Source organism: Aquila chrysaetos, chromosome 7, assembly GCF_900496995.4.
Source record: "Aquila chrysaetos chrysaetos chromosome 7, bAquChr1.4, whole genome shotgun sequence".
Taxonomy (NCBI): domain Eukaryota; kingdom Metazoa; phylum Chordata; class Aves; order Accipitriformes; family Accipitridae; genus Aquila; species Aquila chrysaetos.
This window is the reverse complement of record NC_044010.1, coordinates 28,020,257-28,032,422: the sequence shown is the minus strand read 5'-3', so window position 1 is coordinate 28,032,422 and position 12,166 is coordinate 28,020,257. Positions and strand designations below refer to the sequence as shown.

Here is a 12,166-nt window from a genome sequence, read left to right as displayed (position 1 = left end):
CACATCCTTGATGGTTGCGTACACTTGGATCTGTTTCTCTTAGACCAAATGTATGCTCCCTGAAATTGATTCCTGATATTATTTGTAGATACAATATGTGAATACGTTCAAGACACGTAAAATTATACCTGCATTATATATTTAAGGAAACGTAGGTTTACACTGACTGCCAATGACAGTTGGAAATAAAATCTGTTTATAAATAGCAGTGCTCCTGGGGAGAGTGAAGTGATGGATCAGGACAGACTCTGAAAAGCAGGATTCTTTGTAGCCAACATCTGAGAGGTGATGAGCATGTAGGACATTTTAAGTGCTAATGCACTGATATTTCTTCATACCTTGCAACCCTTAGGGATCTGCCACAAAACTCAAATATATGCAGAGAATTTAGAAGCCTCTCGTTGAACGTACCAGTTTGCCTATGGAGTGCGTGGGATGAAAGCAAATGAGGGGTGTATTGGTGTTTAACATTATGTAGACTTGAAAAGACTTATGCAGCATGTTGAAAGATAAAACTGTTTTTGTCTGTTTGGAACATTATTGGTAAAGGGCTATACGTTTACATGTGTAATTGGCTGAATTCCAAATTGCAGGCAGAATTTGCTTTGTCTTCCTTTAATTTGTGTGGTTTGGTTCTTCCCTCAGGTTTTCATGTGTTGCAGGACGTAGGCAGAGACTGTGGCAGCTCACAATGAACACAAACACAAACCATTTTAATTTTTTTTTCCTGTATATATTCACTGGGGATGAGATTTCCTCCCATGGATGGGTTAAAGCTACAGCAGAATTTTATATATGTGAGCCCTCGAACTATGAATTAAAAACCCTGTGCTGGGCAGCTTGCAAGAGGGAATTTCTTTGACAGTGACTATATATAAATAGGTGTCTGAAGAGAATTTGTTTTCGTGTATAACTCATTAATATTTGGGGTTTGTTTTTTTCTTTTGTACAAGTTAGGAAACCTTCTCAATTTGGGCAAGGGGGGGTTATATAGCTAAAAACCAACAAGAAAAAAGGTGGCTCTTTCTGATTTCAGATGTTCCCCTTCCCGACAAGTATGGAATGGGCTGCTTGGGCAGGAATCTGCCTGGGGCCATTGGCAGACCCCGTGGACAGCCAGTGGTTGTACCCATCTGGCCTGGAAGCAGACAAAACTTCACACTTGTACCATTGCCACCATGCTGGAGCTTTTTCAGGGCAACACCCCTCAGTGCCTGCGGGTCAAGTAGCTAAAAACATGAAACTATAGGCAGGCTAAGGAGTCTTAGTGGCACGAATCTGAGTCAGTTCAAAATTTACCTTCGTTGTCTCCGGGGTGGTTTTCCAGGGAAGGGTTTCCTGTTCCCTGAAACACCTCCTTGGTGCATCGCCTTCCTCACTCGCGTGCGTGGACATTGAGAGGTACCTAATTAAGAAACTGAGACAATACTACTTACATGCTAAATGTGGTTCCTCCGGGTCTCCTCTGACTAGAGGTGTGCTCTGAGCAAGCCGAGACTGGTCCCTGCCGCGCGATGATCTCCCGCTGGTACTTTGACGTGGCTGAAGGAAAGTGCGCGCCCTTCTTTTACGGCGGCTGCGGCGGGAACCGGAACAACTTTGACTCGGAGGAATACTGCATGGCGGTCTGTGGCAGTGTCAGTAAGTGCCCCTCCACGCCTCCCTTGCTCCCGCACGGTGGGAGCAGGCCTGGGCTCACACTAACCCCTGGCTGCGGTCTGTCCAACACCTCCGCTCACCGCTAGATCCTCATTAGCCTCTCACTAACCCAGCATGGTAGTGGGCGACTTCTTGGTGCTGTAGACGGGGGTCTGCAAGTAGGTAGCTAAAAGCCTAACACTTCTTTAGACGAGGCCTTTACACTCACCTTCTCTTAATTTTCTGTCAAAGCGTACTGACATCTTGTCTGTCTGTGTGTGCATGTACAATGCGTGTGCGGGAAAAAGCACAAACTTTAGGGAAGCCTCAGGTAAGTTTAAAAATAGTTCATAGTTTTTACAACGTATTTTCAGGTATTATTTCTGACCTTTTTTAATCAAAGCAATACAAGCTCATTAAAATAACATGTTTATTTCCAGATTTTTTTTTCTTTTTATTTGTTTTTAGTTTGACTGAATACTTTGTGTGTGTTTGCAATGAAAAGGGGAGAAATGACATTTGATTTTTTTAGGTTTTCCTGAGGGCTGTGATGCACGTGGATGTGAATCACCTCCCACTTACTTGTTTAACACACCATATGTTTTAATAATCATTTTCCCTGAAGAAAGAGTGTTGTACTGTGATTTTTGGTTTGAGAAGGATGGCTTTGTCCATCGCAGGATATTGAAGCTGATGAATCAGACACTGGATTTATCAGCTGAGTTTTGGTTTGGGAGCCTCTGGTACACTCCCCTCCAATCTGCCTTGCCAGCACGTACTCTTGGGAGAGTATTGGCTGCCATTTACATCTGACACATTAAAGAGTGAGTACATATTTCACTGCCCTGCCTGCTCACAGGGCATGGAGGAGCAGAACAGAAGCAGCATGTTAGGGCTCCTCGTAGTAAAATATTTTCCAAACTGCACCTAGGAATGTTTGCAGTAAGTAGAAAGCTTAAAAATGCACACAAACACATGCATTGTCCTAGCAAGGTGTGGTATGTGTGTTCTTGAAGCCGAGTAGCTGACCTGTGTTTTATTGGAGCAGGAGCAAGGGCAGTTGTGGAGGCAGGATTGCTGCTCCAGTGCTCCAGCTGCATTTCATCTCAGCATCTTTTAGAACTGTTCATGGCAAAGCTCCATGGAGGGACATGGAGAAAGTCTACCACCAGGCAAGTGAGGAGGGTACCTCATGGACAGTGATCAGCTTCTGCAACAAGACAGAAGATGTAGTGAAGAGAAAGAAGAACTATGCAGTAGATTTGAGTGAGGTCTATAATGTATTTGCTAAAAGAATGAAATTTTGAACCATTAAGTTCCTGTGTTAGGCAAGACGTTTCCAGAGGTGCAAAACATGGTTTGCCTCTGATTGCATGCTCTGTGACAGGCAAGAAAAAGTGGGACTTTGTAACAGGTGGAATGAGGACAGTAGTAGGAAAAAAAAAAAAAAAAGAATTTTAAAGAAGAAATATTTATGCAATGAAAAATGCAGGGTATGTGATACTGACAAGTAGTTGATGCTGTAGATGGGGAAGGAGGAAAGAAATGTACACTGAAGCTAGCTGGCTTATGCAGATTAGAGATATAGAAAAAACGCCGCAGTGAGAGAGATGTTGAAAAATAAGCCTAGAAAAGCCACTTGAGCTCTTGTGCATTTAGTTTCAGGTAGCCAAGATGAGGCTGTGTTTATTCTTTACTATTATGGCCAACAGAGAATTTGTAAAGGATGATTATCTTTTTCAGTAATGTGGGTGAGTATCATGCGTAAGTGGTGATTGGATCCCAGACAAGATGATAGCCATCAAAACTAATAACGGAAAACAGCTGAGAAACTGAACCTTTTGCTACTTTGCATCTGGAAGTAGTCTCAGTTAACAAGGGAAGAATGATGGTACTGAACATGATTGACCTGCAAGAGCTTTGGATACTTCAGCTGTTTGCCTTGGTCTATTTGAGGCAAATGAAAGTCACCTACCTCTGATAGTACACCTCTTGTGACAATGCCTGTTTCTTTCCCCAGAAATTAAAAAAAAAGGGGGGGGGGGGGGGGAGGCTTCATCCTTATGTTTCATGTCCAACAAGGTAGGATTAAATGAAGAATAGCTATTGGCCTTTTGTGCTGAGCATTTTGCTTTTATGGTCAGTATAAGAGTTTCTAAAAGCTGCATATACTAGTTCTTATTGGAAAAAGTCAGCCTTTTCACATACCTGGTAGGAATTAAAAATTATTACTGCCTTTGTCAGCATTACTAAAAAAAAAATCTATAATATTTTTGTGAAGGCTGGACAAAAAGTAAGGACTTGTAGTAGACCTTGATTCTTGCAAGATTCCAGTTTTTTTAAACATCCAATTTTTACAGCTTGCTTTTGGCTCCTGCCCTTAAAGCTGAGCTGTATGGATGCATTTCTTTGTCCAAATTCTGCAGTGGGACTATGTGCAGACTCAAAGATATCCGAAGATCATGCATCTTGCATAAAGAGCTGTAGTTACTCACCCAGCACTTCAAATCTGAGAGTTTTATTTCTGGCTTTTACAGTGCTGCAAAATTATTACACAGAGGGAAGGGTGTTGCTGACTAAAAGAGCAGTCACATCACAAAACAGACTTCATGAGAATTATTCTTATGCAGTAAAACTTGGAGGGGTGAGATTTGGATTTGTCACTTTGATAATGCAGTGGTGTTGCCTTTCATATACAGGTTGTAGGTGAAATCATAGCACCGACTGCTTGTAATGGCAAGCAAGCAGAGTTTAATGTATTACTCTTCCAGTCAACCTAGTGATCTTTTTGCAGGAAATCTTATGCTACGAGGGGTGACCTCAGCCATGATCTTAAAAAGAATATTATGGATTGAATGAAACTTGGAAATTGGACTGTCTTCCTTCCTTCAAACTTCTCTTGGCAGCAGAAGTCGTTCAGGTCATGCTGTTTGGGAGGATAAATGGTCTTCTAAGACTGGCAATCCTCTCGCAGCATGTAGAATCAGAAATTGAATAAGAAACAACTTCTAAATTTGCTATATATGATATTCATTAGGATCTTCAGATAAGCCCAGGAGATTCCTCTCTATCTCATGGAACTTGTTTTGGGTTTGTTTTTTTTTTTCCTTAAGTTCAGTTCAATAAAATAATGCCAAGAGCATTACCATTTGTGTTCTTTTCATAGTTATCTTGGTTTACTTTGGGATTCCCAATTTTTGGTCTGAGCCATTAGTTTGAATACTTGAGCTGCTTGGCTTCATTTGCACAACTAGTGCTAAGGAAAAATAGAGCTGGTCTTGTCTTTTAAAATAGATCTACCAGAGAGCTTTTTCCTCGGGTTTTGGTTTTTTTTTCCTTTTTCTTCAGTAGTTTCTCAAACAACATTTGAGTCGCTTTCCAAGCTACTTTAGTTAGATTTTTGTTACTGTATTTTCATGTTAGTTCAGTGTGTTCTATACACCTGTTATTTCTGTTCCTAAAATAACTTTGTTTTCCTCTGGTTTCGTCTCCTGTCTCGGTATCACCATGCTGTTTCTCCTTATTCTTCATCATTTTGCTGAATAGAAATGGTAATGAAAATAATTAGAAGTGCTGAATATGATATGTTTCAGCACTTAAGTGAGATCTTGTCTTTGGTATTGGTCTAATGTTGCTGAAAGTTTTTTTACCTGGCTGTGGCACGGACACCACCCTCACCCCAATCCCACAGAAGAAAAGAAGAAAAACAGTGGAGAAGAGTTTCCATCTAGGCCACCCCTGCTCTGTCCTGTCTTTCCACCCCACCCCCCTGCCCTGTCACCCTTAACTTAATCTTTCTATTTGATCTTTGTGCCTCCCCCCACCCTTCATGCTTATTTATTTACTCCATTCTTTATTCCTTTTCTCTCCAATGTTCACATTATTGTTGCTCCCTTGTGTCCTATAAAAAAACAGTGAGCCTCTCTTAGGCAGGAGACAAGATGGATGCTAAAAGCACATCTTTCCTTTGTCCGGCTGTAGTTTGCTTTGCAGGCTAAACTAGTTAGATTTTACAGAGAGTAATATGAAATAGTGGATAGTGGTTGTGTTTCTCTTGAATAGTGGGCAAAGGGTGAAAGGGTGGGATTTGAGTTTATTTTTCTCGTAATGCATTGAAATTGGACTGAACCAAAACCTGGGGATGTTCTGTTGTCACAAATACTCATATACTATGAATACTGAAAGTATGAATACTGAATACTAATGTCCTGAACACATTGTCTACAGAAAAAAAAAAATTCATGTTTTATTCTGTTTCCTTGCTGAAGTGTCTTTGCCTTGATATGAAGAGGTGGGTCTGTCCTGTCATGCAACACCTTAGACCCTCTCCACTATCAATGAATTTGACCAACGTTCTGAGGTCTGACAAAAATGATTTGTCTGTTGGGTAGGAACTACTACTGTCAAATTTTTTCATTCATCACCCAGCTACCTGGGAATTGATATATAATTGCCCTAGAAGTAGAAGGCTTTAAGGATCTTGTTACCAGTTCCTTCAGGCTGCCAGACCACATGCTCGCTCTCTATTGATTTTTAATAAGGGTGTTCAATACTGTCTACAGTTTCTATTCAATATAAGGACTCAAACTTCTACTGTGTGACTGGCTATAATGGCTCCTTTGAAGTCATTAGGATCTTTCAGGCAGTTAATTCAGATTTAACGACCTCAGAATGAGTATGTACTGACAAGAATAAGCAGAAGATGATAAATTGTTGTTATCGAAGGAATTATTTCTGTCTTACTATCATACTAAAAAGTAATCTATTGTACAAATTTTTTCACTTGTCTCTTAATTGTTGCTTGTTAAACATCCTTAAAGCTGTAGGAAATATATTTTTTTAATACATACTATTTTGAAATTATGCTGATGTTCAGGTCTTAACTTGGGGACACAAGGAGCTTCAAAGCTGGGAAAATCCGTTCTTTTAAATGTGCTTCATTTGTCAGCTATTGCATAGGAGACAGCTCTCCCAGCAGCTCCTGCAGCCGCGGCATGGTGCATTCAGAGTGGAGTGGAATTCATGACGCCTTGTTTTCATTTGTGCTGCATCTAAAGCACAAGACTAAGACTACTATGGGGGATCCACTCTTACTGCTTTTCATATAGGCTAACGTCGGCTTGCCTACAGATTACTATCTGTCTGTCCCTGATAATTGATGAGATCAGTCTTAATGTGTTTCCAGTTCAAGCCCTTACATGAGGGGAAAATTCACAACTTCTAGCGTTTTGCAGTGTCCAGTTTAATTTCTCTACAGAGGTACTGTGAATAACAGTCCGTACCTTCTAATAGCAGAAGCTTATAAGATAATAATCCTGTTGTCAGTAATTTCCTTTATCCACTTATTGTTTGGGATCTTGACATCTCCCTAGTTAGCAGGAAGTAAAATATTTTGGCAGCTGAACTTGCATGCCAACTTCCAGAGCGTGTCTAAGGCATTAAAGAACTGCAGTGCATTCCTGTAAGCAGAATGGTAAAGTATACCCAATTTTTAGTTAGGTAGCACATTTTAATCCTTTGTCTTATTTACTGGGTGATTGCTCATTTTACCTGTACAACTACAGATACTGCTTGAGTTTGAAGTCAGGTAGGAGGCTCAAAGACAGAAAGCAGGCCACATCCAGAGCACGTTCAGCTGGACTGGCTGATACTGCCCTTTCACTGCTCGTGAGCTTTATGGGGGAGTTGGCAGGCCTCGGTCTATAAAAGCAGCAGAGCTTGCAAGTTGCTTCGTGCCAGGAATGCATTTTTTTGACAATGCACTTAGTGCTGGAAAATATTCATCACAGCAACTAGCTACAATACTTATTTGTCACAGCACTACAGGAGATATGATTTAAAATACAAAAGTCTAGTGATAACATTTCAAATCCTAAAAATCTGCCTTTATAAGTAGTGACATTGCAGGGAAGCATTTCACATAAGTATGAAGTCTTTTATTTGAATGAATAAAAAACCCCAAGTTATTAGAAATTCACTAAGCCAGTCACACTAGGACAACCTGTTGCTTCATCACAAAGGCTTTTTATATTCAATTGTCTTACTCCTTCCCAAATTAGCAGTAAAGGGGACATTACCTCTCAATGCTTTACTTTAAATGTGTCCCTCTCACCATCTCCAGCATGAATTGCCTGTATCTGCTGGTTTTATCTTCTCTGGCATGAAAACTCAGCTGAATCATGCGTCTTGGTGAAGTTGAGGCCAATTTCGAATAGTGTAGATGAAATGTTAAGAAAAACATTTTTTTGGAGTTCTTCATTCATTGTGAGTGCTTGACACTTAATAGTAAGTGCCTAGGAGATATAACTGGATGAGTTCTACTATCTATTTAAATTGTTAATTTTGACTAACACCTTTAGTGGATGCAAGTGACTAATTTCTGTTTCCACAGTTCCTTCCATCTATATAAATTCGGACTTATAGTTCACCCTTGAACCACACATGGAGCCAGTGTTGGACTGGGCCTTTTTAAAAAGCAATTGGGTAAAGTTTAGGATTCAAAAGGGAGATGATGCAAGTATTTCCATATACCAGAGTTAGACTACTAATAAAATTCCCAGAGCTTGAAATTATCAATGTGATGTATTACTGTAGACACTGTTTTTGCTGTAACTTGTTTTGTTGAATCTAACCACAGGTTGGTTTGATGGTTTTTTTTTTTTCACTCCGTGGAACTTGGTGACTCTTGTTTACAACCTTGGCAGAAGGCATGTTCAGGAGGATACTTCTGTCTTCTTCTTGTTCTCATTTGATGTAACAGGTGAAGAATTTAATGGTTTTTTTTCCTTCATAAATATTTAAACTTATGGTGACAAATCAAAAGAGAATGACCTTGAAACAGAGTATTGCAAAGATGCTTGAGGAAAGTTTGCTTTGGGGACCTCCTCCCAAGCACAGTATGAATTGAAGAACTCAGAGGGGGGTGATCTGAGCAATTAATGGCCGACATGAGTGTCAAATGGATATAAGCAAGGCAAAATTGCATTTGTCAGGGCTGGTGAAAAGGAAGTTGCATTCATAGGAAATGCATCTTGAAATTATTACACAGAGGGTTCTTATATGAGAAAATTTAACTTAAACCTAGTTTAGGTGGCAAGTATCAACTTTAGTTAAGGCAATAGATGAGGAATAATATGAGTATGGTATGTTTTGTTGGGTTTTTTCCTCTTCCAGAAGTCTCTGTGAGGGATTTCACGAAACTGTCTTTGAAGCTGCCTATTGTTTTGATGCCATACCAACTATTTAAATTATAACATATCAAAGGAATATAGGATCAGTCTTTGCAAAGTAAAGTTCAAGAAGGAATGTAACTTTTAAACATGTGATTTCTCTGTCTCAATACACTTAATCATATTTTCAGGCCAAGGTTGCTACATTGACCTGTAATTATTCTTTCAATACTAATGCAAGTTATGAAATATTACAGAAACCGTATGCAGTCTTTTATGACAAAGTAATTTAGCCTTGATCAGTAACAAAAACAATGAGATAACCCAACTATTAAGAAGGAAGGAGCATCCCTCAGGAACATCGTGTTGTCTTTCATGTATTAACTCTTTTCATGTCACCTGTGCCTGGAATTATCTTTCAAATAAACTAGTAGACATTTTTAAATAACATGCTTTCTAATCTGCTTTAGGAACATTCATCTAATTTAACAAAATCTTGGAAGCTAAGACACAGCTTGAAATTGAAGTGGAGAAGTCAACTCTCAGAACTGGTGATTCTTTTTATTGCTTCAGATGTGATCCCTGAACATACAACCACTACTGTTACAGAGGGCTTTTTTTCTGAAGTCAGTACCAACATGCATATATTTTTTTCTGACACAAGGATATATTTGTTTTTATCTAGTCTGTTAGTCCATGTTTTGTGCTTTTGGAGTTGCTACCATTGTGGTCAGAATTTCTCAGTTCTTATGAAGAACACTTTACTTTCAAAGACATTTTGGGTGTCTTAAAGATAGTTGTCAAAACATGAGGATAAAGCAAATGTGCAAGATAACCATTCAGCTGGGTTTTATTTATGTGATCATGAGCCTTAATATCAATGAATAACTTAATGGGAGTTTGCATTATTGAGCATCTCTGCTGAAAATGAAAAAGTGAGCAGCTGGAGTTGAGTAGCCTGAAGGACAGGAGTACCAGGCTCTGGTCGTGATCAGCAGTTCGCTGCTCTGCAGTTAGCTTCCAGGCAGGGAGATGTGCTGATGAGCCACAAGCCGAAAGATCTGGCTTCCAGAACTCCTGCCAGTCCAGGGGTGATGCCAACCCTTGGAGCACAGCAGTGCTGTCTGTTTGCCCCCAAAACCCTAAAAAGAAACCAGCAGCAGCAACCTGCGGCTTATAGGTCAAATTCTAAAACTGGGAACGTCTGGTTTTCACTCTCACAAGGTCTCCCTTGTGCTGTCGACTGTGGGAGGAATTCTGCGCTCCCCTTTATTCTTTAGTTTTAGACAGGGTTCAGAAAGTTGTCTTGGTGAAAGAGTGCATGACGAGAAAGTAATTAAAAGTGAAAAGGAATAGCACTTTGCCTGCTGGTCCTCCAGCTCATAGTGCTAAGAATGAGAATAGTTGTCTATAATGCAGTAGCTTATGTATAGTATGTAAATACACTTACAGTTCTATGCCCCAGTATCGACCTTTACTAGAAGACATACCAGTGTGGCACACACTTTTCTCCAAATAATTAAATTATATTCAACTTAACAACCTCTTATGTAAAAACTCATCCTGGTACATACTATTCCCTATGTTTAAAATAATGGTGATTTGCTGCAATCTTAGATATACCTTTCCCAGCCTTCATTTGTCTTGTATCATTCAGCCGGTAATTTGTCTGTTTTGTAATAAAAAGGTAATCGTTGTTTTCCTTCCCTGTTGTTTAGATTCTGTTCATTGGTTTTGCCACCTTGCTGTAAGCAGAGTAGCTTATTCACAAAAGAATAGGGATACCATCTTGTAAAAACAGCTCATTTCACAAGGTAGCAGTAGCAATAATAGAAACCCTTCTCGCTAAAGATACTCCATATGCACTTGTGATTGTCAGAAGTGCTATAATTAGTTGTGATCTTAGTCAACAACTGAAAGCTTTGATCCTAATCCTTCATTAATGAGGCAGTTGTGTATGTGGAATTCAGAGGCAATGAATGCATCCACTGAATACTACATTGTAGCTGGGTAATGCTTTCATTTCAAATGGTTTCCCATCTTATATGCAACAGCCAATGTCATTCAGAAAAGGAGCATATCCTAATCCTTTCACTTCATATGAGATTGGTGAGTGAGTGTTTTTTCTTTCGCTGGAGATGCTGATATGGATTACTTATTTTTATGTGAAACAGTAAAACAGAATCTGGGGGCATACTGTTGCATTTTTCTTCCTTTTTTTTTTTGCCCCCTGGTCTTCTGATATGTAAAAGTTGTTGTTAAATAGCAAAATGTGTAGAGCATAATTTGACTGTATTATTGAACCTGTGCCTCCAGGAAGGTTAGGATTTTAAAGTCTAATAAAAATTTTTTAAAAAATCTGTTTGGGAATTGACAGGTAAAATGAGTGCAAGTGTGAAGAAAATGTCATCTGATACCAGATTTCTTCCACACTTGTTAACACACACTTTTTGATCAGTCTTTATGCAGTAGTAGAATAAGTAGTTCCTTATAAAACAAGCAATGCATAGAAAATGAAACCTCCTTCTAAGAGCAGATGGGTTCATAAAATGAGATCAGGCTGCAGATTTTTAAGGAATCCTTACGTGTAGCTGATTTCTGACCAAATGTTCCCAATTTACTATGAGAAAACATGCAATACATCTCTAAAAACAAAGTTCCCAAATGTATTGGAGTGCAAAGGATAGGTTTTGTGCCAACAGCCGTGAAGAAATTTTAAAATGTTTCTGCTTTATTCAGTGAAGAAATTTTAAAATGTTTCTGCTTTATGCAGAAGAAGGGAGGCTCAGTATTTTTATAACTCTTGGGGGGACAGCTGCTGGTTATTGTTATGTTGGAATCACAAGGGGGTTTTTAACATACCATTGGTAATTATTTTTTTTAATAGTGGATGGAGAAGTTGTCACATAATCACTTGCAGACTTTATAAATATAGGGAGTGAAATCTTGTAGGGTTATTTGTTTTTCAGCAGACTGGTTATTTTATGTCAGAGAAATACTTATGATTTCAAATTACATTAATAGCTAACCCCTTATAAAAAGACTGCTTCTGAATCTCAGTTATAACAGAAAACAGAAAAGTATATGACCATTTCATCTCACCTTTTAGTATTTTCCTAAACATAGGCACTGAACTTCTTTTTAATGAAACTTAACCCTATTTTTTAAGAGTTTAAACAGTGTCTCTGTTTGCAGAGTGAGATGTGGTTGGTGTTGGTAGGTTGGTTGGTCTGTTCGGCCACCAGCAGCCAAATAAACGTTCCAGGAGCGGTAGGCGTGCTGAGTCCTTACGGCTGGCTTTGCGCAAGCTCAGCCTACTCTGACGTGTGCTGGGCATGGACTGGTGCCAGCAGCAAGCA

General features: G+C 39.3%; 1 protein-coding gene across 4 annotated transcripts in view; it reads left to right on the top strand.

Annotated features, from left to right (window-relative positions):
- Nucleotides 1–12,166, top strand: part of LOC115343587 (amyloid beta precursor protein) — a 243,124-nt gene that overhangs the window by 146,802 nt on the left and 84,156 nt on the right. For 2 of the 4 annotated variants that reach the window (XM_030019716.1, XM_030019715.2), the window contains exon 7: nt 1,474–1,641. The exons of the other annotated variants lie outside the window; for them this stretch is intronic. In XM_030019716.1, the coding sequence (XP_029875576.1) occupies nt 1,474–1,641 (168 nt within the window). The remainder of the gene's footprint in view (nt 1–1,473; nt 1,642–12,166) is intronic. 4 annotated transcript variants of the gene reach the window in all.